The following is a 26,850-nucleotide window of genomic DNA, read 5'->3' as shown; positions in this document are numbered from 1 at the left end:
CTTCTTTCTTCCCTGATATTATTAGAAATTATTAATAGTGATGCTAAGATTTTAAATAAATTATCAAATTTTTTACCAAACCTCTCGTATGATGAAATCCACATATATTTGATTTGTATAAGTCTCATACTCATGTAAAGGTAAAAAGTTAGATAATTTATTTAGAATCCATAATATTTTCCTTATGAATAGTTTTTAAGAGTAAAGGAAATTTGGTGCATTCAATCTGATTTGTGCTCCACCTGACAATGACATGTATACAATAAATTTCAAGTTTCAAAACATTCCAATTCCAATTCCAATTCCAATTCAGTATTCTATATAATAATAATAACAATAATAGATTCGAAATATAACCTCTCCTAGCAGGGAAAATAATACAAAATCATTGCACATTTTCCCGTTATAGAATCATTATTCTGCTGATTCCACTCCATTTTTTTCTTAAGCACCAAGATGAAATGTTTTTTCAATTTTATTCTCAGTTACTGGTGTGAAGAGACATCATACAAAACAGATTATTAAGCAAATAATTTTAGTAGGGATAATGGACACCCATAAATTATTCTAACACATTGCCATATCACCCAGGGAGGTGAGCCACCGAGGAAGTTTATCATTGGCAGCACAAAATAACAATCATGTAAGCAACGGTCTAGACCACTTGGAATTTCGAATGTTGCAGATTTGCTTTGAGGACGGCCAACCATACTCTCTCTTTTCACACCTTTTTATATCAAAGCTCCAACCTTCTATCCTCGGCAGTTCAGCAACAGCAACAGCAATCAATCTATATAATATGATCGTTCAAAAGAAATTAGAACATCATAATAAAGTTTAGAATATATATATATATATTCAACGCCACACAATAAAAAAAAAACAGATCGATCTTGTGTGTTTAAAATGTTGAAAAATATTCATTGGAGGCATGCTTATAAACTAGATGTGAATAATCAACAGCAAAGACTAGCATCCATTGATGATAACCATCCAGGGTGGTGAAGTGAAGATGTTCTTCCATGTTAACATCACATATGCTAATCAAGAAGCTTGAAATAAAATATATAGTAGCACGCTTACAACTTGAGCACTGCCAACAAGATGAGGAAGTTTAAATGGAAAGGCATAAAAGCAGGACAAAATTTAAAAATGTGGAAAGGGGGGAACCATCTAGGGATATAATGGATATTAAAAATTACCATAATGATGATCTTTGCATGGATTGAAATCTTTCATGCTCAAGATCTATCAGCTCCAAGACTCCACCTCCAGTAGCACCAACTGCTTTGCTCTCTGAATCCACAGTTTCTTTACTTACATCGTCTTTGCATGCATCAAGTTCTGCATTTGCATCGGAAGTGTTGGGAACACAATATTTCTGCAGCCACCTATCTGTCTCCCAAAGGACATGCATTATGCTTTCTCGTGCTGCATAACCATGACTCTCATAGGGAAGGATCACCAGGCGACAGAGCGCACCATGACCTTTCAGAGCATTAAAGAAACGATCCGACTGCATCATTGTGAATGCAAATAAGGGAACAAAAAGCAGCAAGAATAATAGAGAAGAACATAGATAGAAACCATTAAAATACTTGAACCGAATATCTATGAAAAGTAAATACTGTTGAATTGAGTGAGAGAATATTATTTTATTTATTGAAGGATCATACAATTATTTATTGAATATGGACACTGAAGACAGTTTTGAGGGAACGAAAAGAAAAAACAGTTTAGAAAGAGAGGGGGGGGGGGGGGGGGGGGGGGGACAAAAAAGGAAATAATCATACCTGCATGGTCAACGTTCCGGGATTATTGTCTTCTTCTCCATGGATAAGCAAGATAGGCTTTTTTATTTTATTGGCTGACATAAAAGGGCTCATCTCAACATAAGTGGTAGTGGCCTCCCATAGTGTTCTGTCCTCATTCTACACAAATAGTAGTAATTCACTACGTCATGTGAAGGCAAGCAAGTGCCTAGACGTCAACATAATTTTTGCCACTATAATAGTGCACTACCTGAAACCCAAAAGGCGTTAATGTTCTGTTGTAAGCTCCAGAGCGAGCAATTCCACAAGAGAAAAGATGAGGGGCATGAGCCAGGAGGTTTGCAGCCATGAATGCTCCATAAGAATGACCACCAACAGCAATTTTATCTGGGTTAGCCACCTTAAAGAGTGAAGCACCAAACAATGTCAGTATCAGGACTCAGGACATTCAGGACCATAATAAGATTCCCAGGGAAAAAGAATTCAGAAGCTTACTCCACGTCGGATAACTTCCTCCACTGCAGCCTCAGCACTTCCAACCAGTTGCTCCACATACCTACAGAACACAATGTTTGACCAATATAGCAATATATATAACGCAATCATGATTATTAAACATATGAGAAATTCTTCTTATTGCCAATACAATGGTTCATTTTACTATGTGATTGGAACAAAGAACTGGCATTTTAGAACATCTTAAGTACCTATCATTTGCCTCTTCATCGCCTTCACCAATGATAGGAATTGTTGGTCCAGACAAAATAGCAAACCTGAAAAACACGCAAAAATCATAAATTCATCCAACATAAATACACCAAACCAACCAACAAATAGAAGCAATAGAAAAAAAAATTTAAAAAGCACTCAACTATCAGATCAAGAGAAGTTCAAGCAAGCAAAAATCATACCTCCTTGCCAGCCAAAGAAGGGCTGATGTTGGACCTATGCCTGCAAACTCATTAGGAGAACCACGAACTTGCCCAGCTGCATCTTTGCTTTTGAATTCTCCAGGGTATGACCAAACAAGGCAAGGTAGAGGGCCATCCCTAGCGGGATCATAGCCTGGAGGAAGGTATAGTGTTGCAGTAAGTTGAACTCCATCCTTCCTCTCATACCTAATCATCTCTTTCTGTAATGATGCCAGTTGCGGGTATGGATGAGGAAAATTTGTAATTTGACATGCTTTCTTATCTGGCCAGCTCTGTATGTAATATTGGGTGTTTTCAGTTTTTGATTCTTTGGAAGTCAGTAATTTTAGCTGATTAATGTCTAAGTCCCCTTTATTCTCATCAGACATTAAAGCAACAACAGTCTCGTAATATTTTTCCTTGTCGCTCTCCCATATTCGTTCTTTATTGCCAGTATTTCTGGAAAAGAGTGTTAGACCAGAGTGTTAGCAAGGAAGAAAGATAAAATTGAAATCAAGAAGAAGAAGAAAAGCAATATAATTGTGGGACACTTACATGTCAAATAAATCCAGGAATGGGATATTCCCAGTCGGTGTCGCACCACGTCCATTTAGTAAAATATGAGTGCCTTCATCATTTTCCTTCATTACCTTTGCGATCACATAAGTCCCCGCAGGAGTTCTCCGCAGCATAGGAGAACCAGGATCAGAGTACACATCTTCAGATGACCTATCAAATAATATGCGTGGATTCACATCTTCAGATCCAGGAGAGATTACCCAGGTTTTTATCCTCCGTGTCTTATACCAAGATTCATAAACTAGAGCCAGCGAATTATCACACCAAGAAATACCTCTGCAAAAATAAAAAGTCAAATACATCGCCTCAATATTCCGGGTTTAGACATTAAGCAGACAGGGGGCAAGTTATGGTGAACTAAGCACATTGCACAATTTATATTTACCAAATTTCACAACCATGACTTGGGTGAAGAACACAGGGAGAGCAAGCAACCCCCTTCCCATCTAATATGGTTTAACAAACTGCACAATGTATTTCAAGGAAACATTTATGAAACTATGACTAGACATAGTGTGTGTAAGGTGTAGGTTGTATATATACATATGTATAACCCCATAATCTAATAGTAGATAATAATATATCTTGTAGCATCAAAAGTTTGACACCTTCCTAACCTTCCTGACAAGAAACTATTCTCAGGCCTGCTGACGTGCTTTACTTCGGTGCTAAAATTACCATCCTCTGCTAAATTCATGTGTGTGTGTTTGTGTTACCATGAGCATTGTATAGAGATCTCATCAGCAAATAGTAAAAAACAGTTAGTTTTATGTTCTCTCCACTAGACAGGTCTGGTTCAAATGATGTAAACCAAAATGAGTTGTGTGGGAAAGTGGTTTGGAAATACTCCTCAGATCCTGGGAGACGCTTGTGATCCTTAGCTAGTCACCTGAAAATTAATGAACACTCCGGTCGGGGGTGCCGGAATTAGCACTCCGACGAATAAGTCAATGTATACTCTCTTGATTGCTTGTAACTTAAGTTAAGCATACTAGTTCTCACATACCTTTCCATGACTGATGATCCTGTATTTTTAGTATTCTCTTTGGGCCTTAGGGCCAGGCCCATCCATGATCCTTTACATGTACTTCTACTCGGCCTTTGTTCTACTGGCTAGAGTGCCGGTTATTTTATTCGGCTCTTCGATTGACTAGGATCAGTGCCGAATATAGGTTACGTTCCGGACCGGACGGGTCCATTCTCCCCTATTGATCCAGTTAAATTCGGCTCCCACAATTGCCCCCCAAACACCCCACTAGCATCAGTTAGTCGGCGTGTTTGGCTTCAAGCCTGGGAAGTCGAAAATTCGGCGGTTAATCCTCTTCCCAATGCGTGTCAGAACGCGTACACGCTTTTTGGTCATTGTAACGCTTTCCCGTCCCTTCGTACACTGCCTCCATTTAATGTGATTTGAAATTGTCTCTTCGAATGTATGTTCTGAATACAAAAAGATATCTGGTTTGCCTTCTAGTGCAACTCCTTCACTTCGCGGCTTCTGCAACTCCTTGCTTCTCATTTTTTCTCTTCGCCTTCTATAAGTTTTCTTCTCCTTCACTTTCGATCCCGCTTCCTTGTTTGCTTTTAGTTTTCCATAATCCTTGGGCTGGTCAAGATGGCAAAACATCTGAAGGAGCTCCTTTCAATGGACCGAATCTCCGGCTTTCGTCGCCATTTTTCCATCCCCGATGACGTCTACCTGTCACTTTTGGCAGACAGCACCACTTATATGGAGAGGGATGACGAGAGCACAATCGTCTTTCCCCTCCTGTCAATTGCTGAGGGCGGAATCCGTTTTCCCCTTCATCTATTTTTGAGGACCGTTCTACGATACTAGGGTCTAATCCCTTCCCAACCCAACGTGAATTTCTTTCGTATCATAATGGGAATTGTAGAGCTAAATCGGCGTCTTAGGATTAATTTAGGTATACCCGCCATTCGGCACTGTTATGTCCTAGCCAAAATCTACTGGCCGGCTAGGACGCTACTTTCTTAGAGCCAAGGATATTGATCATCACTTAATGACTATGCTTGCCAGCTCTGGCAAGCGTGTTGATGACGTGATGGTCGTTGTCCACGGCAATTGGGAATTCGGCGAAGGTGAAGATCGCCTAGACCCGGTGCCAAGGCGAAAAGGCGAACCAGGTGGCCGATTAGATCACTTTTGTTTCTGTTATTTCCATATCTGTATTCGGCACTACATACATCTAACCGTTTTATTTGTGCAGGCAGCGACTTGAAGAGAGTGTTAGTTTCAAACGACGACGTTGTGCTTGCAGAAATCAAAACCACGCTACAGTTCGTCGGCCGTCCAAACCTTCAAAAACAAGGGAGGGTGGCCCACATTCTACTGCGGTACGAGCCGACTTACACGACATTCTCGGCGGCAGACAACATTCCGATCTCGCGAGGCGACAACCATCTTACAGCCCTTATCTTCCCCAGCTTCAAAAACTTGAGACAGATTGGTTTAGAAACATCCGATTCTGAACACGTAGAAGAACAAGCTGCCGAACCAATCGCCGAGGACCCGGACCAGTTGACAACGGAAGTTGATGAAGCTATTAACTCGGCCTTTAAGGAAGCCGGACTGAATTCGTCTGACCCTCCGTCCACATCAGGCCAAAGGGCTGCCTTCGAAGATATTTTTACAAATTTGGGAGACCTTCGCGGCGCTTATTCTGAGGATATGGCTGGAGAAAGTCTCACGCAGTTGGCGCGAAAGAAAAATGCCAAACGCATGACCGCCCGACGGAAAGTCGAGGCCACACGTTCTGGACCTGCCTCGACTGAATCTTCCGAACCCATTATTGTAGAGGAAACGACTCAAGTTCATGCGGCCGAGACGGAAAAGAATGCCGAGCGGCCGATTACAGAAGAACAGACAATTTTAGAAGATCGGGGAGAAAATCGTACCGTCGAGAGCAAGGCCGGCTCCAAGGGCCCCATTGATAAACGGCCACACTTAGAGGAGTCGGGTGTGGTTGCTCCTTTTGTTGTTGAGCCAAAAATAAATAAAAACATGCCGATCTCCTCTGAAGCGTCAGCTTTGAAAGATCCAGCTATGGCACTGAGCATGGTTGCCTCGGTCTCCTTGCCGGCTGACAAGGCAACCTTTCGTGCCGAGCCGGATTTGGTAGCAATAGCATTAGCTGCCCAATCGGCCCTTCTGGTATGTGACTTGATCTTAACTCCTTGTTTGATTTGGTTTGTATACGATATTTCTTGGTATGTGACGATCCCAACTTCTTGTTTTGCAGAAGGTTGGAAGGATAGCCGAATTAGGCCGTCGCCAGCACGATGCCGTTGAAAGAATTGGCCGCTTGAAGTCGGAAGCTGAAGGTGAGCGAAGCAGGGCCAGGTTCGAGGCGGCAAGAGCCACAATGGAAAGTGCTCGAGCCGAAGCTGAGAAGGAGAGGGCTTGGACTGCTGACTAGCTAAGATCTAACGCTGAGGAGAGGGCAAACGCGAGCGAGGAATCGCTCAAGTTAGCCAACGAGGCGCTTGCCAAGGTAGAGGCCGAGTTAGAAGAGTTGAAGAAGGCCAAGGAAAAAGTCGACTCTGAGGCATCCGCAGCGTTCGAGGCTGGAAAGAGCACCGCCCTTGAAAACTATGTAGAAGAAGTCCCCAAATTCGAGAATCGGGGATTCAAACATGGGTGACTCAAAGCCCTTGCTGCCGCCGGAGTTACATTGGCCATGCCAATTCCATACGAGCAAGTGGACGTTGAGCTGCTTGAGTCTGATCCCGAGGCTTGATTTGGGAGACATTTTAGTTTTGTTAGGTATTTTCAATTTCAATGTATGTTTTTGTTTAGTAGATTTCTGTTAGTTCAAGGTAATTTTCATGTATTAAATAGATACTATATGCGCTCAATTTATTAATGAAAATTTCCTTTTCATTTCACTATTAGTTGTACGCAATTTTTGATATTAATGAAGAGTTTTGCTTTTCACTACTTTGGGTAAAATGATTACTTCTGTTGTGCATGCTAACCATCGATCCGATAGGAAGTAAGATCATGAGATGAGTAGATTAAATATCCCACTGCATAGCTGCCGATTAGAACATGAGATGAGTAGATTAAATATCCCACTGCATAGCTGCCGATTAGATAACAGTGTAACTTGGCAATTAGTTTAACCTTAATTTAGCCGAACAAGTAAATTGACTCAGGGACCCGTCGTATGGCCGATCAGATTAATAAATCTGCCCCTGCCCCTGCCCCAGCCAATGTATGAACTCCGAAAGCCGAATAGCACTACTTCATGGAGCGGCTGCGGCACAAATCGATCGGCATTGGGCTTAGGTATTTGGCCGATTAGATTACTAAATCTGTCCTTGCCCCAGCTGGTTCATGAACTAGAAAGCTGAATAACAGAGGTTCGTGGGGCAATTGGGGCACATGACACAATCGGCGCCGGGCTGTTGAGGTTTTAACATTAATGAGATTGCCTCGGAGATGCTGCCCTCGTAGGAAATAAATGGGCGTGTACTTCGTGCAAGAAGGTCCTATTTATATGCTCAGAGTCAGTAGCTCAGTCCAGCTCTTTGAGAAAGGTTAAACAAGTGCAAATGTCAAATAGACTTTTCTTCAACAGCAGAAGAGAAGCGAGGACGCTAGCTGAGTTGGGAGGAGATATGAGTCGAAGTAGTGAACCTTCGCGCACTGGAGGTGGACTTCCAGGGATCGGGAGAGACACCAATCTCCTCGTCGTCGAAGTAGGTCGCCCAGGAAAGACAAGCAACCACAGGGCAGATCTCCTCAACCCCGTGCTGGAAGGGAATCCGATGCGACTCCGCACCCATTGAGTTTTGCGGTCTTCGTGGGGAATAGACTAATGACAGAGGCGGATTCGATCATTCGGGATCCAAATGTGGCAGTCAAGTTCGCTCGACAGATTTTTCCACCTGAAGTCCACCAGTCGATGGTAGGTCGGCAGGATTTCGAAGTGTTTCGTGAAGGCGTTCATGGGGCAGTGAAGGGACTGTACACCGCTTATGAAATCGGCATGCGTCTTCACGCGGCTCGGCACGATATAGAGCAGAGAGATGAATGCATTCGAAAGTTAGAAGCTCGCGCGGAGAAGGTCGAGCGTGAGCTAAGGAAAATCAAGTCTGCCGAGTCTCAATCGGCCAGCCATCCCAACCTGGCTGTGGAAGAGAGGGTGACTCAAAGGCTGATAAGTGATACTATTGCCGATCAGAACACGGCTAGCATGTTTGCGATTGAGACAGCGAGGACCGCGGCCTATGAAAAAGGTTTCCATGACGGCCGAAAGGTCGGAATACAGAAGACCAAGGAGAAACTTGCCGCCGAAGTGTGCCGATGTGAAAATCGTGGGTTTAAGCACTGCTGGATCAGGGCACTTCAGCAAGCTGAGGCTCTCCAGGCAGTAGGTGTGAATTCTGCGTTGCCGTTGTATCAACAAAAAGATTTCCCCTTTTCCACTTTCGAAGTTGAGAAGAGTGATGATGAGGGGGTCGCCGAGTAGAAGCAGACCTTGTAATACTCATATAGATCGAGAGCGAAATTATGTATTTATTGACTAATTTTAATAAAACGCTTTGTTTTCAATTTGAATAGAAGCAGACCTTCGTTTACAATTTGTATTTACTGGCTATTTATATTAGTTTACTTGATGCCAATCGATTTGTCTAAGGACACATTTTATTGTGAATATTCGTACGTTTTAGCCTACATTTATACGGTTTGAGCTATTTCGTTTTGTATATTTGCGTATTTCAACCTTTGTTTATCGGCCCAAAGGCGTCATGCGCCGATAGGGCTCCGAAAGGCGTTATGCGCCGATGGGGCTCCGAATTCGGAGACTTTTTGGCCAATCGTGACATCCACGAAGGGCGCTCCGAATTCGGAGGCTTTATCAGCCCAAAGGCGTCATGCGCCGATGGGGCTCCGAATTCGGAGACTTTTTAGCCAATCATGACATCCATGAAGGGCGCTCCGAATTCGGAGGCTTTATCGGCCCACAGGCGTCATAAGCCGATGGGGCTCCGAATTCGGGGACTTTTTTTGGCCAATCGTGACATTCACGAAGGGCGCTCCGAATCCGAAAGCTTTATCGGCCCAAAGGCGTCATGCGCAGATGGGGCTCCGAATTCGGAGACTTTTATGGCCAATCGTGACATCCACGAAGGGCACCCCAAATCCGAAGGCTTTATCAGAACACTTTTGAACTGGATTTCGCAGTAAGTAAACAGGGATCTTTGCATTACAAAAGTGGAGAGTGTACATGGTGAACCATTCAAAACTAGTATCATTCCCCACAAGTCGGGTTCAATGATAGAATTTACGCAAGTGCATTAAATTCCAAGGCCGTGGCAGACTCCTTCCGGACATGTCTTTGAGCCGATATGCCCCTACTCCTGCGATCGAATCGACCTGATAGGGGCCGTCCCAGTTAGGACCCAATTTTCCATCAGCCGATTTCCTGGCAGCTGGAAGTACTTTCTTCAAAACCAACTCTCCTGGTGTGTAGCAGCGCAGCTGAACACGTTGATTGTACGACTTAGCAAGCTGTTGCTGGTATTCTGCCATGGACACAAGGGCACGGTCTTTTCGTTCTTCAATCAAAATCAAATCCAAAGCCAGCATCATGTCGTTTCGGCCCATATCAAAAACTTGCGATTTCAGGGTTGGGTAGCCGATCTCCAGGGGTATGATCGCCTGGGTCCCAAAGCATAAAGCAAACGACGTTTCTCCTGTGGATCGCCTCGGCGTAGTTCGATGAGCCCACAATACACTCGGCAATTCTTCGACCCATTTGCCTTTAGCTTTCTCCAGCCTCTTCTTGATGCCGTCCAAGATAGATTTGTTAGAGGCTTCGGCTTGACCATTGCTTTGGGGGTAAGTCGGCGTGGGAAAGTAAGGCCGGATACCATACTTGCTGCACAGCTCTGGGTAGACGCCACAATCAAACTGGGTGCCGTTGTCTGAGATAAGAGCTCTTGGAATGCCGAATCGTGTTATGATATTTCTTCATACAAAGCGCTTAATATCGGCGTCTCGAATGTGCGTTAATGCCTCCGCTTCGACCCATTTTGTGAAGTAATCTGTGGCGACAATCAAGTATCGCTTGTTCCCTGGGGCCCTCAGCAATGGTCCTACGATATCAAGTCCCCGCTGGGCGAACGACCAGGGACTGGTAATAGAGCTTAACTCTTCAGCAGGCAGATAGGTTAACGGGGAACTTCTTGCACTGTTCATTTTTTCACATAGCATTCGGCATCAGATCTCATTGTCGGCCAGTTATACCCCTGTGTTATAGCTCGATGGGCCAAAGAGCGCCCGCTAGAATAGACGCCATAACTACCTTCATTTATTTCAATCAGAATCTCTTCGACTTTGTCCGGATGCACGCATTCCAAGTATGGGACCAGAAAGGGATTTTTTGTAAAGCTTTCCTCGCGGATCCAAGTAGTATCGCAGGGCTTTGTTTCGTAGCTTGTGCACTTCTTTCTTGTCCTCTAGGAGCTGTTCGAAAGACAAGAATGCAGCAATGGGATCCATCCAACTCGGTCCAAATTCTATAACATTGACCTGGACTTCCTCCGAAGGGCTAATGCTCGGCTCCGGGATGAAACCTACTTCGATGGTCCATTTAATTTTTGAGTTAATGGCGGAGGCTAGGCAAGTCAGGGCATCTGTATGTGTGTTTTGATCACGTGTTATCTGATTCAATTCATGATGGTCAAATTTTGCCAGCAAGGAGTTAGCCGTTTTCATGTAAGCCGCCATACGGTCATTTTTTGCCGCGTACTCCCCCTTTAGCTGATTGATCACCAGTTTTGAATCGCAAAATACAAGCAAACGCCGAGCACCCAGAAGATGTGCATTACGAAAACCGGTTAGAAGTGCTTCATATTTGGCTTCGTTATTTGATGCTTCGAAGCCGAGCTTGATGGCCTGCTCAATTATTGCGCCATCGGGAGCCATGATTACTACTCCGGCTCCACTGCCCCGTTGATTGGATGATCCATCACAGTACAACTGCCAAATGTCCCCAACATAAATTATCCAGTTCGGCTTAGGTCGAATTTCATCAGACTTGAAGTCGGTAAGACCCCCTGTGAATTCAGCAACAAAGTCGGCAAGCACCTGTCCATTGATTGAGGTTTTAGGTAGAAACTGAATATCGTACTGGCCGAGTTCAAGAGCCCACTTTGAAATGCGTCCTGATGCTTCTGCACTTCGTAGTACTGATCGGAGGGGTTAATCTGTTAGCACCCCGATGCTATGCCCCTGGAAGTAATGCATTAGTTTTCTTGCTGCCATGACAAGGGCCAGAATGAGTTTTTCCAACGGAAGGTAGCGTGTTTCAGCGTCAACCATTGCCTTGCTCACATAATACACTGGCCGCTGCTCCCCCAGTTCTTCCTTTATCAGTACGGCGCTGACGGCCCAATCAGAAACTGCCAGATACAAAATGAGCGGATCACCGGCCGAAGGTGTCGTCAAGAGTGGAACTGATCAGAGATAGGTCTTAAGGCCGTTGAAAGTAGCTTCGCACTCGGCGGATCATTCAAAAGCCTTGCCCTGCCGTAGTATATAAAAGAATTGTCGGCAGCGGTCCGTAAAACGACTGATGAACCTGTTAAGTGCGGCGGCCATCCCCATCAACTTCTGAGCTTCCTTGACCGATCGAGGGGAGTCGAGTTCTAGGATTGCTGTGATTTGCCTTGGGTTAGCTTTGATTCCTCGGTGGTTGACAATGTAACCCAAGAATTTGCCAGAGCCGATCCCAAACGCACATTTGGAAGCGTTCAGCTTCATTCTATATTTACGTAGAATGCCGAATGTCTCTTCCAGATCGGCTATACGATTCTGCTCTTCCTTGGACTTGACCACCATATCGTCAATGTACACTTCCATAGTGTGGCCGAGTTGCTCCTTGAATATGGCAGTGACCAATCTTTGGTAAGTTGCCCCTGCATTCTTCAGCCCAAAAGACATAACCTTGTAGCAGTACGTTCCTCTTGGGGTGAGGAATGCAGTTTTGTCTTGGTCCTCCGGATGCATAGCGATTTGATGGTAGCCTCTGTAAGCGTCGAGGAAGCTCATACGCTGATGGCGTGTCGTCGCATCTATAAGTTGGTCAATTCTGGGTAGGGGAAAACAATCCTTGGGGCAGGCTTTGTTTAGGTCCGTGAAATCAACACACACTCGCCAAGTCCCATTTTTCTTCTTCACAACCACAGTATTAGAGAGCCACGTAGGGTAGGTCACTTCCCTGATTGCCCCAGCGTCAAGCAACCTGTCGACTTCTTCAACAACGGCAGCAGTGTGCTCTGCAGCTGACCGCCGACTTTTTTGAATGATTGGCTTGCATTTAGGGTCAACATTCAAACGGTGTTGCGAAATAGACGGATCTATACCCGGCATCTCATATGGAGTCCATGCAAAGACATCGAGGTTGCTAAGTAGGAAGGAAATTAGCTGCTGTCTGTCAGCTTGATTTAGGGAAGTGCCGACCATGAAGAACCTGTCTAGGTTTCCGTCGATTTCAACTCGATTTAGGGCTTCCGTGGCCTTTTCACTCGGGAGTCGCCCAACATCATCGAGGCTCTCCCGATCCGGTATCTCAATGGAATTCACTTGCAACTCCTTTGGCGTCTTTCCAACAAGGAGATAGCATGCTTGTGCCGACTTTTGTGAACCACGGATTTGCTCAATGCCGCGTTATGTCGGGAAGCGAAGCAGCTGATGATAGGTGCTTGGCACAGCCTGCATAGTATGCAACCAAGTTCGCCCCATGATGAGATTATACGACGATGCAGCTTGACGACCAAGAATTCCACATCCACTGCTCGGGAGCCCACTCGAACAAGTAATGTGATTTTTCTCAACGGGTATTCTGGATTGGCGTTGAAGCCGAATAGTGGATAAGGAGCCGGGGAGAGATCCGATTCAGAGAAGTAGAGTTTGATGAATGTCTTGTAATACATAATCTCCGATGTGCTCCCTGGATCAATGAGTATGCGCTCAACGGTGAACCGGTTTATGCGTAAACTCAATTACCAAAGGGTCGATGTGGGGAAGTGTCACTCCAGCCAAATCTGAATCATCAAAAGCAATGCTTGCAACTTCATGGGGCCGTTTTGCCAGAGTGAGCTGATTTTGAGGGTCGGGATTTAACTGAATCGTATGAACCGCGGATGAAATTGGCAGGCTATATATCATGTAGATCACGCCGAGTGGAGGGAAATCCTGTCTTAAAGCTATTGCTTTGGTTAAGTTGCCTATTCGGACGTACTGTTGTAGCCGACCATCTTGTACCAATTCCTCCAGGTGATCCTTCAGTGCATAACAACTCTCAGTATCATGGCCATGTTCCTTGTGATACTCGCACCGCCTATCCCGTCTTCGAGTGTTAGGGGGTCCCATCATTTTTTACGGCCATTTGAAGAACGGAAGATGTTAGATTTTGGACATGACCGTGCTAATCGGCTCTGACAAGTCAGTATATTTCTTGTCGGCACGCCTTATGCGCCTGCTATCGACTTGCAGCTGTTCATTTGCTCGGTGAGAGCATTGGTCGCTTGATCGGCGAGAATCCCGTCTCTTATCTCGTTTTGCCTGATGCCGTGGTTCAGGGCTCTGAGGTGCTACAGAATTTAACGGCTGAGCAATTTCAGCAGGAGCCATCTTATTGGTCACATTTCCGGCTTTAACCCGCAAGACATCATCTTTCACTTGACAGTATTCTTTAACTTTCTTCATCAACGACCAAACTGTTTTGGCGGGCCGTCTGGTCAAAGAGCTGCGGAGGGCACTGTTGGGATACAGCCCCATCTTGAAGGCGGTGATGGCCATGGAGTCATTGCAAGCATCGTCTACCAGATTAAAACATTCCCAGTACCGTGCCGAATACGCACGAAGGGTTTCCCCCGGTTGAATCTGCATTGCCCAAAGGGAATCGGCTTGCTTTGGCTGGACCTCATTAGTGATAAACCTTGCCCTGAAGGATTTTTGGAGTTGGCAGAAGCTCTTAATCGAAGCCGGCTCCAATTTATAATACCACCTGATAGCTAGTGGTCCCAAACTGCTCGGAAATATTCTGCACATGAGAGCCTCGTCGTCTACATGCAGCGTCATGGCTTGCTTGTAATGGCAGATGTGATTGGTGGGGTCTGATTTACCGTCGTACAAGGTGAATGACGGTACTTTGAATTTCTTAGGTAGCACTGCCTTTGCAATCCGTCGTACAAAGGGATCGTGCTGGTCTTCTTCATCTGAACTGTTTCTTCTTCGCTTATGCCGTATACGGGGACTCTCTTCAGAAGAATTGGTAGTTTCAGGTTGGGCTCCGGGGATAATGAGTCGGAGTCGCTATTAGTGTCGTCTTGTCGGGCTCGAGGTCGTTGACCACCTGCCCTCAGAGGTTGTTCCGGATCTGGGCGTACAGCTTGTTTGGACTTCACCACTTCCAAGGCCAAATCTTGATAGAGACGTTCGTTCTCAGCGATCATATTCTTCAACCTCTGTTCGTTTTGCTTTGCTTGTTCCATAATCGCTTGCATTGTCTCATGCTTCGAAGTCGAGGGTGAGGCGAAGTTCAAGGCGCGTCTTGCGGTGATAGTCTCCGGTCCAAGCATGTTTGTTGGAGTAAGGTCGTCTCTCTGTGTGGTTTCGTTAGTGACTGTCGGAGGGTCTTCCCTTACGCCCGCCATGGATGTATTTGAGTATTCCCACAGACGGCGCCAATTATGAGAAAGTGGTTTGGAAATACTCCTCAGATCCTGGGAGACGCTCGTGATCCTTAGCTAGTCACCTGAAAAGGAATGAACACTCCGGTCGGGGGTGCCGGAATTAGCACTCCGACGGATAAGTCAGTGTATACTCTCTTGATTGCTTATAACTGAAGTTAAGCATACTAGTTCTCACATACCTTTCCATGACTGATGATCCCGTATTATAGTATTCTCTTTGGGCCTTAGGGCCAGGCCCATCCATGATCCTTTACATGTACTTCTACTCGGCCTTTGTTCTACTGGCTGGAGTGCCGGTTATTTTATTCTGTTCTTCGATTGACTAGGATCAGTGCCGAATATAGGTTACGTTCCGGACTGGACAGGTCCATTCTCCCCTATTAATCCAATTAAATTCGGCTCCCACAAGTTGATATAGAAATATGTAAGTAGATGGGTGCCACCTTAAATACTATGCCCAAAAATGATGCCAATAAATAGACGCTACCCCGAAAAATTAGAAAACCACGATCTTCCACACACACACACAAAATAAAATAAAATAAAACTGTAAACTTAAAAGTTAGCATCAAGCATACGGTAGATTAGATCACATATAAATGTAAGGACTTTAGACTGCAAAGAAATTAATCCAAATTAGTGAACTAGAGTGCTTTTATGTATAAAACAGAGACAGGGTGGTCCGCGCCCATAGAGTTATCAAGGACAGCGACACCAAGTGCCACAGTTGGGTTATCGTCCTCCCATACCTCAGTTAGAGGGGCCCCCACCTATCCGACCAGTAGCACCTCAACCGAGCAATAGGAAGTGTTTTGGGTGTCAACAATTGGGGCATGTAATCAAGGATTGCCCTCAAAGGCAGCAGGCGCGACAGGGTCAGGCAGTTGCAGCCAGGGCATTTGCAGTGATGCCAGGAACTGACAAAGTGCAAGGTACTTTTAATCTTTTTCAAGAACCCATTAGAGTACTTTTTGATACTGGTGCCTCTCATTCTTTTATATCTAGACAATTTGTAGAAAGAGAACATATTGTAACTACCTCCTTATCTAGATCTATTCGTGTTGAGACCCCTTTAGGAGGGGCAATTACTCTTTATGAGGTTTGTAAAGATTTTGAGATTGAGTTTGCGGGTAGAGTCTTGTATGCGGACCTAATTGTATTAGGGTTTGAGAGGTTTACAATTATTTTGGGTATGGATTGACTGCGAAAATATTTTGTGACTCTAGGTTGTGCTAGAAGGACTGTAAATATAGATATTCCTGATATGTCACGGCGATTAAAAAAAATCTAGCGATGGAGAAGAGTCGGCGATGACGAGTTTTCTATGCTCGGTAGAAATCCCTAAGCAGGATATTAGTGAGGTTGTGGTGCGTGAGTTTGAGAATGCATTTCAGGAGACACCTGGACCTCCACCTCGACGGGTAGTAGAATTTTGCATTGACCTAGTGCCGGGAACTGCACCAATTTCTAAGGCGGCTTACAGAATGGTGCCTAAAGAGCTTGTGGAGATAAAGAAGCAGCTGGAAGAGATGCTTCAGAAAGGCTTCATACATTCAAGTAACTCCCCGTGGAAAGCACCTGCGATCTTTGTCTCCAAGAAAGATGGCACTCTCCGTATGTGCATAGATTACAGAGAGCTGAACAAGGTGACTATCAAGAACAAGCATCCGCTACCTAGAATTGATGACTTATTTGATCAGTTATAGGGGTCAACCATGTTCTCTCAGTTTGATCTCAAAACGGGTTACCATCAGACGGGTGTCAGAGGAAAGTATACCGCTTACTGCTTTTCGGACTCGGTATGGGTTGTACGAATTTCCTGTAATGCCTTTTGGTTTGACCAATGCTCCTACCTATTTCATGGACTTGATTAACAGAATTTTTCAACCATATCTAGACAAGTTTGTGATTATCTTCATAGATAATATCCTGGTGTATTCTAAGAATGAGGAGGAACACAGACAACACTTGAAAGTTGTATTGCAGACTTTAAGGGAGCAACAGTTATACGCTAAGTTTAGTAAGTGTCACTTTTGGGAGAAAGAAGTTTGATTTTTGGGGCATGTTGTATCCAATCAAGGGATTGCGGTAGATCTTGAGAAAGTTGTTGCGGTCAAAGAATGCAAGCAGCCTACGAACCCTTCAGAGGTGAGAAGTTTTTTAGGACTAACTGGTTATTACAAAAGATTAATAGAGAAGTTTTCCACTATTGCAACACCCATGACCAAGTTGACCCGCAAAAATGTGAAGTTCTTATGGACCGATGATTGTGAGAAAGCTTTCCAGGAATTAAAGCAGCGGTTAACTACAGCTCCGGTGTTAACTATACCGGTACAAGGGGAAAAGTTAGTAAAGTTTACTGATGCGTGTGGAACTGGGTTGGGATGTGTGTTGATGCAGCATCAGAAGATTGTATCCCATGTTTCTCGACAGTTAAAACCTCATGAGAAACGATACGCTACTCATGACTTAGAGTTGGCATTAGTTGTTTTTGCGTTACAAGTGTGGCGACACTACTTGTTTGGCGAGCACTTTGAGTTGTACATATATCACAAGAGCCTCAAATATCTTTTTTCTCAAAAAGAGTTGAACATGAGGCAACAGAGGTGGGTTGAATTCGTCAGTAGTTATGATTTCGAGATCTTTTACCACCCAGGAAAAGGAAATGTGGTCGCAGATGCACTTAGTTGACAACATGGGATTATAGCTTCATTGATGATTCAAGAATGGAAATCCTGAGTTAATTTCGATGCATGATGTTCAACCAATAGAGATTGCTGAGAGGGCATACATTGGTAGTTTGACCGTGCAGCCGACGTTACTGGGTAAAGTTCGTCAGATACAGAATTTAGATGGTTTCTCGTCAGCAAACTTGATGACCTTGTAGTGGATTTGATCGATGATTGTCCTACTGATTGGTCAGTGGACTCATATGGGGATTGCGATTCAAGGGCAGGTTGTGTGTACCTAACATTGTTGAATTGAAGAAAGAGATTATGGATAATGCCCATAGGTCCCGATATACCATTCACCCTGGTGGGACTAAGATATATCATGACCTGAAGAGGACGTTTTGGTGGGAAGGTATGAAGAAGGATGTAGGAGAGTATGTTTCTCGATATTATGTGTGTCAACAGGTGAAGACAGAACACCAACGACCGTTTGGACTTTTGCAGCCTCTTGAGATTCCTACTTGGAAATGGGAGTACATCTCAATGGATTTCGTGGATGGATTGCCGCGGTCTAAGCGAGGCAATGAATCTATTTGGGTGATAGTGGATCGAGTCATCAAGTCTGCTCATTTTATTCCTATCAGTGTTCACCGAACTGCGAATAAACTAGCTAGGCTGTTTATTCGGTAGATGGTGCGACTTCATGGCGCACCAGTTTCTATAGTTTCGGATCGTAATCCGTTGTTTGTGGTAGAGTTTTGGGAGAGTTTTCAGCATGCTTTAGGTGCTAGGTTAGACTTGAGCACGGCTTATCATTCTCAGACAGATGGGCAAACTGAGCGGGTAAATCAGATCTTGGAGGATATGTTGAGAGCTTGTGTCCTCGATCTTGGTGGTAGTTGGGAAGAACACTTGCCATTGGTGGAGTTTGCTTCTAATAATAGCTATCACTCTAGTATCGGGATGGCACCTTTTGAGGCTTTATAAGGAAGGCCATGTCGATCACCTGCTTATTGGATAGAGGTAGGAGATGCGCCGTTGTTAGGGCCAAAGTTGGTGAGAGAGACCACGGAGAAGGTGAACATTATTCGGGAACGTATTAAGACTGCATAGAGTCGTCAGAAGAGTTACGCTAATAGAAAACGTAAGGGGGTTAAGTTGAATGTGGGAGATTTCATGTTTTTGAAGGTCTTGCCGATGAAGGGTATCATGAGGTTCGGAAAGAAGGGAAAGTTGGCACCTAGATTTGTCGGACCATATGAGATCACTGAGAAGATTGGTAATGTGGCTTACAAATTAACCCTACCACCTGCTTTAGCTATGATTCACAACGTGTCCCACGTATCTTTATTGCGAAAGTGTGTGCAAGACCCTCCCCAAGTAGTATCACCAGAAGTGTTGGAGATTAGTGACAATCCAACGTATGTGGTGCGACCAGTTACTATTCTAGGCCGAGATGTAAAGTAGTTGCGACGCAAGAAAGTGAACTTGGTGAAAGTGCAATGGAGCGAAGATGAGAACGATATTACCTGGGAGTTAGAAGAGAAAGTTCGACATATACATCCGAAACTTTTTGCCTAGTACTTTCTCCTATCGAATCTCGGGGCGAGATTCTTTTGAGGTGTGTATATTGTAGCGACCCTAATTTTCTTAAGTGATTATTTATTATTATTATGATTATTATTATCTTATTTTATTTTTGGCTTTACTAATTGTGTGGTCACATGAGAATTTAATGTGGTAATTAATTAATTTAATGTGTTATTTAATTATATATAATTAATCCAAATATTTAAATATTTATATTTGTTATAAAAAAAAGGTGATATATATATATATTTAATCTTATATTTATATTTATATATATTATAATTATGTTGTATTACATAATATAATATTATATAATAGTCATATAAGATAGTCATATATAGAATAGGAAATTAGGTTATTATATATATAATATAATATAAATATTCAACTAGGTTTAAAAGTTCTTTAAGGAATCCTACAATTGATAGTAGCAGCCACGGGGAAAAGGGCGTCGAGAGAGAGAGAGGAGCAAAGAAAGAGGGACGGCAGGAGGAGAGGAGGAGAAGGAAAAAAAAATTAGGGTTTTGTTTTGGTGGCTCCATTAGTTCTTCAAATAATTCTTTGATCTACAAAAAAATATTGTGAGTACAAACCTTACTTTCCTTGATTTATGTTTAATTCGTTGTTTTTATTTATTTATTTATTTTTATTTATTTGATGTTAGTTTGATTACGTTTTTATATAAAGATGATCGATTGATTTTAATTATTTTGATTAGGTGTGTATGTAAGGTTTAGAATTTTTAAATGTTTGATGATTTTAATTATTTTGATTAGTTGTGTATGCCAGGTTTAGGATTTTTATATGGATTTATTTTATGGTTGTAATCACCTTCACGGATATATGAAATTAAAATAAATTAGAAATCCATAAATAAATTCCTTACACTCCGCCATGACTCTATGGATTGTTGTTTTATTTGAGTGTTGTGAGAAAGAGTGTACAAAAAAAAAAGGTGAGGATTATGAGATTTATTTGAATGCCTTACGCTTGGCATTGTTATGTTTATTCTCATGAGTGAGATGTTATGTAAATATATATTATTGCCTCGTTCTCATGAGTAGACGAGTGCTTTGATTTACGCGCGTACATATATGCTAACCATCCGGGGAGTGTGGATCAAACTCGGGACGATATGTCCGTGCAAGTTTGGCTTCGGAGCGGTGTTAGGTATACGGGAGACACATGGGATATATGTGTAGGCCGGAAGTGGTGGGCCGAAATAGTGGAGTTAAGGTACAAAGAATTTAATTATGAAATGATTGTTATAGTGTGTATTGTATTGATTTGTACAAGTTGAAAAATAGTAAACAACCTCGCTAAATTATGAAATTTGAACAAAGGCATGTATACGTGATTCTAGACAACTTTTGTGTTTTAGCTTGTTATTAAAAAGATCGATTAGAACTTATAATCGGATGATCTTAGTTATTGTCGATTTGATTCATTTTAGCAATGAAGATTTTAGAGGCTTTTTTAACCCACAAAACGAGCTCATTTTTATTGGTTTTGCGTAAACTTAAGTAAAACATTATTCTGCACACTTTTCGTGTTTTGAACTTTTTCGAAAAAAATCATCTTAGAGCAGTTTTTGTTCGTTTTCTACTCCAGATTTTTCAATTGAATTCCGTTTAGATTTTTCTATCAAGCTTTTCTCTCAACCTGTCCAGTTTCTATTAAATTTGTTCACGTTATCTTTTAGAAAATTTAATTCTGTACAACTTTCGTTCTTTGAATTTTGATCAATTCGAAATATTTAAATATGAAACGGTGCATTTTTATACTTCTTTAGCAAGTTACTTATGATTAAATTATACTAACTTTATTTTGCAGAATGGTGGATCTTACTAACTTTTTTTTATGCAGGGCTGACCCACTATATTTTTATTTCTATTTTATTTACTTTATAATCAATTTATATTTCGTTGTGTACGGACAAGAAACTAAATGCCACCGTATCTCAAGAAACTACCCATTTGTCTCGGTGCGGTTGGAACTACTTGTCTTGTCCCGTAATAAGAATTTGATGTATTTTTGTTTGTGTCTGGTGGACACGTGGGTGTTGAATCTTGTACTCATACCAGTATACCTGTATACTGACCCGTTTTGTCTCTTGGCAACTCGGGTGCGTTCTGTCTGAGCGCAGCCGAGCTTTCTTTGCAGGATTAGTTGGGGCTACGGTGGTGACGTGGAATTACTATAGTGTTGGACTTGTCGTTTGGACCTCTTTTGTTTTCTTGAGCTTAGGGTTGATATTAATCTATGTATTTATTATTATTTTTAATGACTTTAGTATTGGAATAATTTGACATGATTTGTAACCGTACTTTATTTAAGTTGTTTTGATTGGTTGTTGCTACCTGAATGTTGAGGTATTGATTAGTTATGAAATTATGATGGATGGTTTGGTTGGCGTTTAGTTTTTTTTTGTTTCGCCCCTAAGATTTGGATGATGGAATATTATTGGGGTTAGTCCTAATTTAATATTTAATTGTCCAAATTTTGGAGCGTAACAGTTTGATAAAAACAGAAGCACCATTACCATAATAATTGTAAGAAAGGTCTGAACTCTTGAAACCTAGTGTCTTACATAAAATACTTGGAAAGAAAGATTATTTTAGAAAAGACTCAAGTTCTCAAATTGAATGCAAATCTATCCAACAAACAACAGATAAGGTTTAGACGGAGATGAAGATCATCTAACTCTTATTCATACCCATAGCGAAGATCTAGTCTGTGTAAGATTCTTGTCTGTTCACCTTCAAGCAGCTCAGCAGGTTGTGTATAAACTATGTCACGGGGAGAAACTTCTACTTTTGCATCACCACCATCTTGTGTCTCCACCCTATAAACAATTCACAGAAAACACTCAACTAGTATTGCACAAATTGCAAAGTAAAAAGGTAATGTAACAACTATCATTCTGTATTTATGTAAGCTCAGTTGCTCTAAGGAAACTGTTACTCCCAAATTAATTGAATTACACGTTGATTGACCAGAAGATATACTAATTTTTTAAACAATTTGCTTTTATACTAAAAAAAAAAAAAAAAAAAAACCTGATGAAACCAGTATGTGCTCAGTAATTGTCTACTTTAACCTGTACCTCTGTTTCGACTTTTCTCTCCCTCATACATAATTCTTTGCAATCTCAAGACAATTATAAACAAATGTGCCTATCCCTTATTTTTAAAAGCTGTCTCAAGAAACAGACTGTTTCTATCAACTTATGGACACGTGCTGTCATTTTAAAAGATTATATTGGAATTTATGAATCATGCTCCAATAGTGCCAAGTTTCATAGGCGACTTTCACTCATCTACACAGTGGGAGAGCAAGCAAGACAGAGACGGTAATTAAATTTCCAAACCAAATTTTTAAATCTTTTATTAATGAAGACATCCAAAATTTAATTTAGGCCCAGCTAAATCAGTTAAAAGTCATCTTTCAGTAAGGGAATATGAAGGTTTCAGATGTATACCAATAGAGTGTTGAAGGCTTGTCTGCTCTCCAGTTGATTGAGCGTATCCCTTTTCTTACACTATTGAATGCAATGGGAATGTCCTCAGCAAGGGGCAAATCGCAAAGTTCCCTAATAAATTTTCCATCTGTTGTCCACACATCAACTTTCTTGGGAAACCTTCCACACGGCACAATAAAGGAGTATGGCCGGTGAATCGAAGTGATTAAAAGATATTTTTGATCCGGAGAGGGGTCCATTGATGTATATATGGCTGGTGGACCAATGGGCTTCACTGTCCCATCCAAAGAAACCAAAACAAGCTGTGTAGTAGCATAGTACTCGAAAAGATCTTCATCATACTCATCCTTGAGCAGATCTTGGAAGGTTCTGACTTGAACAATGTTTTTCTGCTCATTAGACTGAATTTTGGGACCAGACGGAACCAAAGGTTTCTTAGGTGGGTCTCCACGAGATAAGGGAATTGTGCAAACTAATAAACTCACATTATCCACCCAGACAAAACTGGAAAGCAAGAGGTAGAAAAGGCATTAGCAACACAAAGTAGCAAAATGTTCCTCATGATAACATTGTTATGAAAAAATGGCACGCACTTGTCAAAAACTGCATTTAGATAGATATCCGGTGACTGAAACACAGGCCTAGATTTTCCGGTCTCTACGTCAGCAACCCATACTCTAAGCTTACTGCTACTGTTGTCCTGCTTCATGAAAAATTTCAAAAATTTTAGAACAAATTAGAAAATTGAAAAGATTGGCTAGCAGAGTATGTAAGCTGAACTCAGCATAAATTACAACCAACCAAACAGTCATAGATGGTTATGATAGTCCAATTGCGTCTATTTTTTGCATATGAAAGCCAAAAACACCTAACGAAATGTAAAAACTTTAACACTTCAGCAGAGGATGCCACTGTGGTTAGTCAGCAAGGTCTAACTATTAACCATTTACATTCTTATATATATATATATATAAATAATATCCGTCAAGCAAACTTTAGAGGATGTTGACAAAATAAATATTTTAGGGAAAAAATGAATGTTAATTATGTCAAGAATATAAAGAATATATAGTAGACAGATGAGCGAAGCAGAGAACCTCGAGACAACTCTCTGACCAACTTGTCATGAATGTGAATATATACGTAACACAACAACAGTTATATTTACATCACCATCAATTGTCAATTAGTGGATTACATTACCTCATCAACTCGGACACCAAAGGCTAAATGCTGCCCATCATTTGACCTAGTTGAAGGAAAAACAAAAGATAGATAGATGAGCTCAAGAATAGTATCAATTTACAGCAAAATATGCTACGCCAGTGTGGTAGGTTGCTGAGAAAATACAGAATAGAGGAGCCATGTTTGTAACAATGAATAATTGCATATCAACAGTACACCCAATGAAGTCAAAGGAAATGGAACCTTAATCTTAGTAGGAGTGATAAGGAAAGAAAAATACATATATAACAGGTGACATGGAGAAAGGTGCATTAACCAGGAATAATTGTATTATAGCAAAAATCATGATGAGACCTCCAAACAATAGATGATGATATATAGAAGTTGCTTACACACATTAAAGCAATACTTTCATAAAAAAGAAAGCCACTTATCACAATAAGCTTGATTCCAGATTTAAATTTCAAAACTATTTTCAAAACTAGACTGAGGCATTCTTATACTGCAACATATTATTCAACGTTTCATTTGAAAAGTAAAGAAAAAAAAGCTAGACAAGGGTGATATATCAGTAATATCTAACTTTTGTTTACTTGTTTCACTTTGCAATAACCAATAAAGTACATACAGATAACTTTTGCTAAATATTGTGATAAGTTAAGCGAATGTTATCAAAAGAACTTGCAAAGTATTCAAAGAAAGAGTTATGCGGGGAATTACCAGGTAACAAAATTGATTTTAGCACCATCTGGAAGACCATGGACCTCTATCTCTGGGCCTAGTGTACCATCATTCAGTAATTGGTGGATCCCAATACCAGTGTAAAATGACCTGAAAACAAATATTCAAAACATTCTCTCACATGGCACCTTAACCTTAGATTTAATATAACTGAAAAAAAAAGAAAATGTGAAGCAATGATAATAAAAACAGGTCAATTATAATATACTAACATTATCTAAATCCACTGTAGCCTCGCAAATGATACATACACAAATATTAAATAACACCAAATTTCACGAGCAATATCTAAAAACCATCACAAAAGTGGCAATTAAAGCCCTATTTCAGTTGATACGTATCTTCAACACTAGAGAACTTTAATTGGAAATTAAACATATATCTTCACACTAGTTGATTTTAAGTGGGAGGTAAAACGGGTAGAGGACACGACAAATATTCAAAAGGCTAAGAAAAATCAGACAATCACGCGATTGTGGGATTTAGGCCTCGTTTGGGAACAAGCTAATTAGTAATTTTTTGGCTATTTGGCTAAACTATGAGCTAAAAAAAACTAGTATGTTTGGGATGACTTTTTAGCTTTTTACGAAAAGATGTGCAAAAAGTAGAGAGAAAATAGAATCTTTGACTTTTTTGGTATGGATTGTTGGCTTTTTGACTTTTTTAGTAACTTTTTGACTTTTTAGCTAAATGGGCTGGTTCCCAAATGAGGCCTTAATACTCTATCCACAAAAAGTGGCCTGCGGTACTTCAACAAAACATCCATACTTCATAAGTATAAAAGAAAAACTTTATCTTTACTCACATCCGACTTCGGGCATTACACTTTCCATCAATTCGAACACCAGCTAGCTTCTCCTCTGGTCTTGCCAACTCAGACAATGGAGGTAAAGATCTCCGCTTAAGAAACAGTATTTTATCCCTTTGTGGTGAGAACGACAATGCTGGAAGTGGTGGAGCATCAACAATATCTCTAATCTTTGGCGGAGGAACACGATATCCACCACCCAATGCTGAATCTACATCAATGCAATGCAAGTTTAAACACATATGTTAGTCAATTAAAAAATATAACCAAAAAACAAAAAAAAAACTTCTAAACAAATGATCCTCCGTATAATCCAATTGAGATTCTAATGTCACAGATGATGAAGATTCACAGCTTGCTGTTCTCTTAAAAATCTATACACAAGCAAGAGGTATATCAATAAAGCCCTAAAATTGCTCTTACAACTACAATTTCTGGTCAATTTCATTTGACTACAATGAATTTACCAATTAGCTAAAAAAATTCATTATCAATCCAAATTCAATGTCATAATCACCACACACACACACACAAAAACGCAGAGATGTGTATACAGTACCTTCGTCATCAACAGTAGTAGTAGTAGCAGCGGCGGAGGAGGAGGAAGAGACGGAACCGTTATCGCCACCAGCGGAGGCACCGTCTTCGGCGGCGTTGATAGGGACAAGATTGTGAAATCTAGAGGATGTTGTTGTAGTCATGGCCTTGATGGACTTGAGAGTGGTGGTTGGAGTTGAATGTCTGGGAGTCAAAGATCGAGTGGGCTTGGGAGAGAGAAAGGAGGAGGGAGCCGAAGAGAAAGGGATGAGCGAGATGGGAGAGAGGAGAGGTGGAGTGAGAGAAAAGAGAGAGAAACGGTGATAGACTTTGTGAAGGCTCATAGTGTGGTCTCCTTAGATGAAATAATCGGTCAAGTTACCAAAAACGGAAAAAGAAAAGTGAACAGCACTAGGAAACTCCTGGTTGGGTGAGGGATTATTGTGGTGCGCGCGCGAGTATATCGGGGGTGTCTCGTGTGGATTTTAGATACTAAGCCCTCGTTTGGCAACATGTTAATTTAGTAATTTTTTAACTATTTAATTAAAAAAGTAGGTAAAAAAATCTTATATGTTTAGAATGATTTTTTGACTAATTACGAAAAGATGTGCAAAAAGTAGAGAGAAAAGAGAATCTTTGACTTTTTGGTATGAGTTGTTGGCTTTTTAACTAAAAGGATAACTTTTTAACTTTTTGGCTAAAAAGGTAAGTCCCCAAACGGGGCCTAAGATTTTAAATTTTTGTTTTTAAAAAATTATTTTAAACTGTTTGTTTAAACTTTTGTTTATTAACTTTTGATTCTGTAATTTTTTTTCCTTAAAGAAAACTGGTTAGAATCAAAAGTTGT

General features: G+C 41.5%; 1 protein-coding gene across 2 annotated transcripts; it reads right to left on the bottom strand.

Annotated features, from left to right (window-relative positions):
* Window positions 1-267: 267 nt before the first annotated feature.
* LOC114315403 (Prolyl oligopeptidase family protein) lies at window positions 268-26,459 on the bottom strand. Of its 2 annotated transcripts, XM_082904301.1 has the most exons (15): window positions 26,026-26,459; window positions 25,464-25,677; window positions 24,638-24,748; window positions 23,936-23,981; window positions 23,326-23,432; window positions 22,733-23,236; window positions 21,968-22,096; window positions 3,239-3,538; window positions 2,684-3,142; window positions 2,480-2,545; window positions 2,268-2,328; window positions 2,023-2,172; window positions 1,794-1,931; window positions 1,203-1,516; window positions 268-790 (listed from the first exon to the last, which is right to left on the bottom strand). In XM_082904301.1, coding segments are annotated over exons 1-15 (2,922 nt in total). In that variant the 5' UTR covers window positions 26,348-26,459; the 3' UTR covers window positions 268-789. The 2 variants fall into 2 exon arrangements, with proteins under 2 accessions (XP_082760427.1, XP_082760426.1); XM_082904300.1 differs by lacking the exon at window positions 268-790 and having other exon boundaries at window positions 1,199-1,516; window positions 26,026-26,431.
* Between the last annotated feature and the right edge of the window lie 391 nt (window positions 26,460-26,850).

Source organism: Camellia sinensis, chromosome 14 (genome assembly GCF_055761805.1).
Source record: "Camellia sinensis isolate YWXY chromosome 14, ASM5576180v1, whole genome shotgun sequence".
In the NCBI taxonomy this organism is placed as follows: domain Eukaryota; kingdom Viridiplantae; phylum Streptophyta; class Magnoliopsida; order Ericales; family Theaceae; genus Camellia; species Camellia sinensis.
Note: the sequence above shows the minus strand (reverse complement) of the source record. Positions and strands in the feature narration are given on the sequence as shown.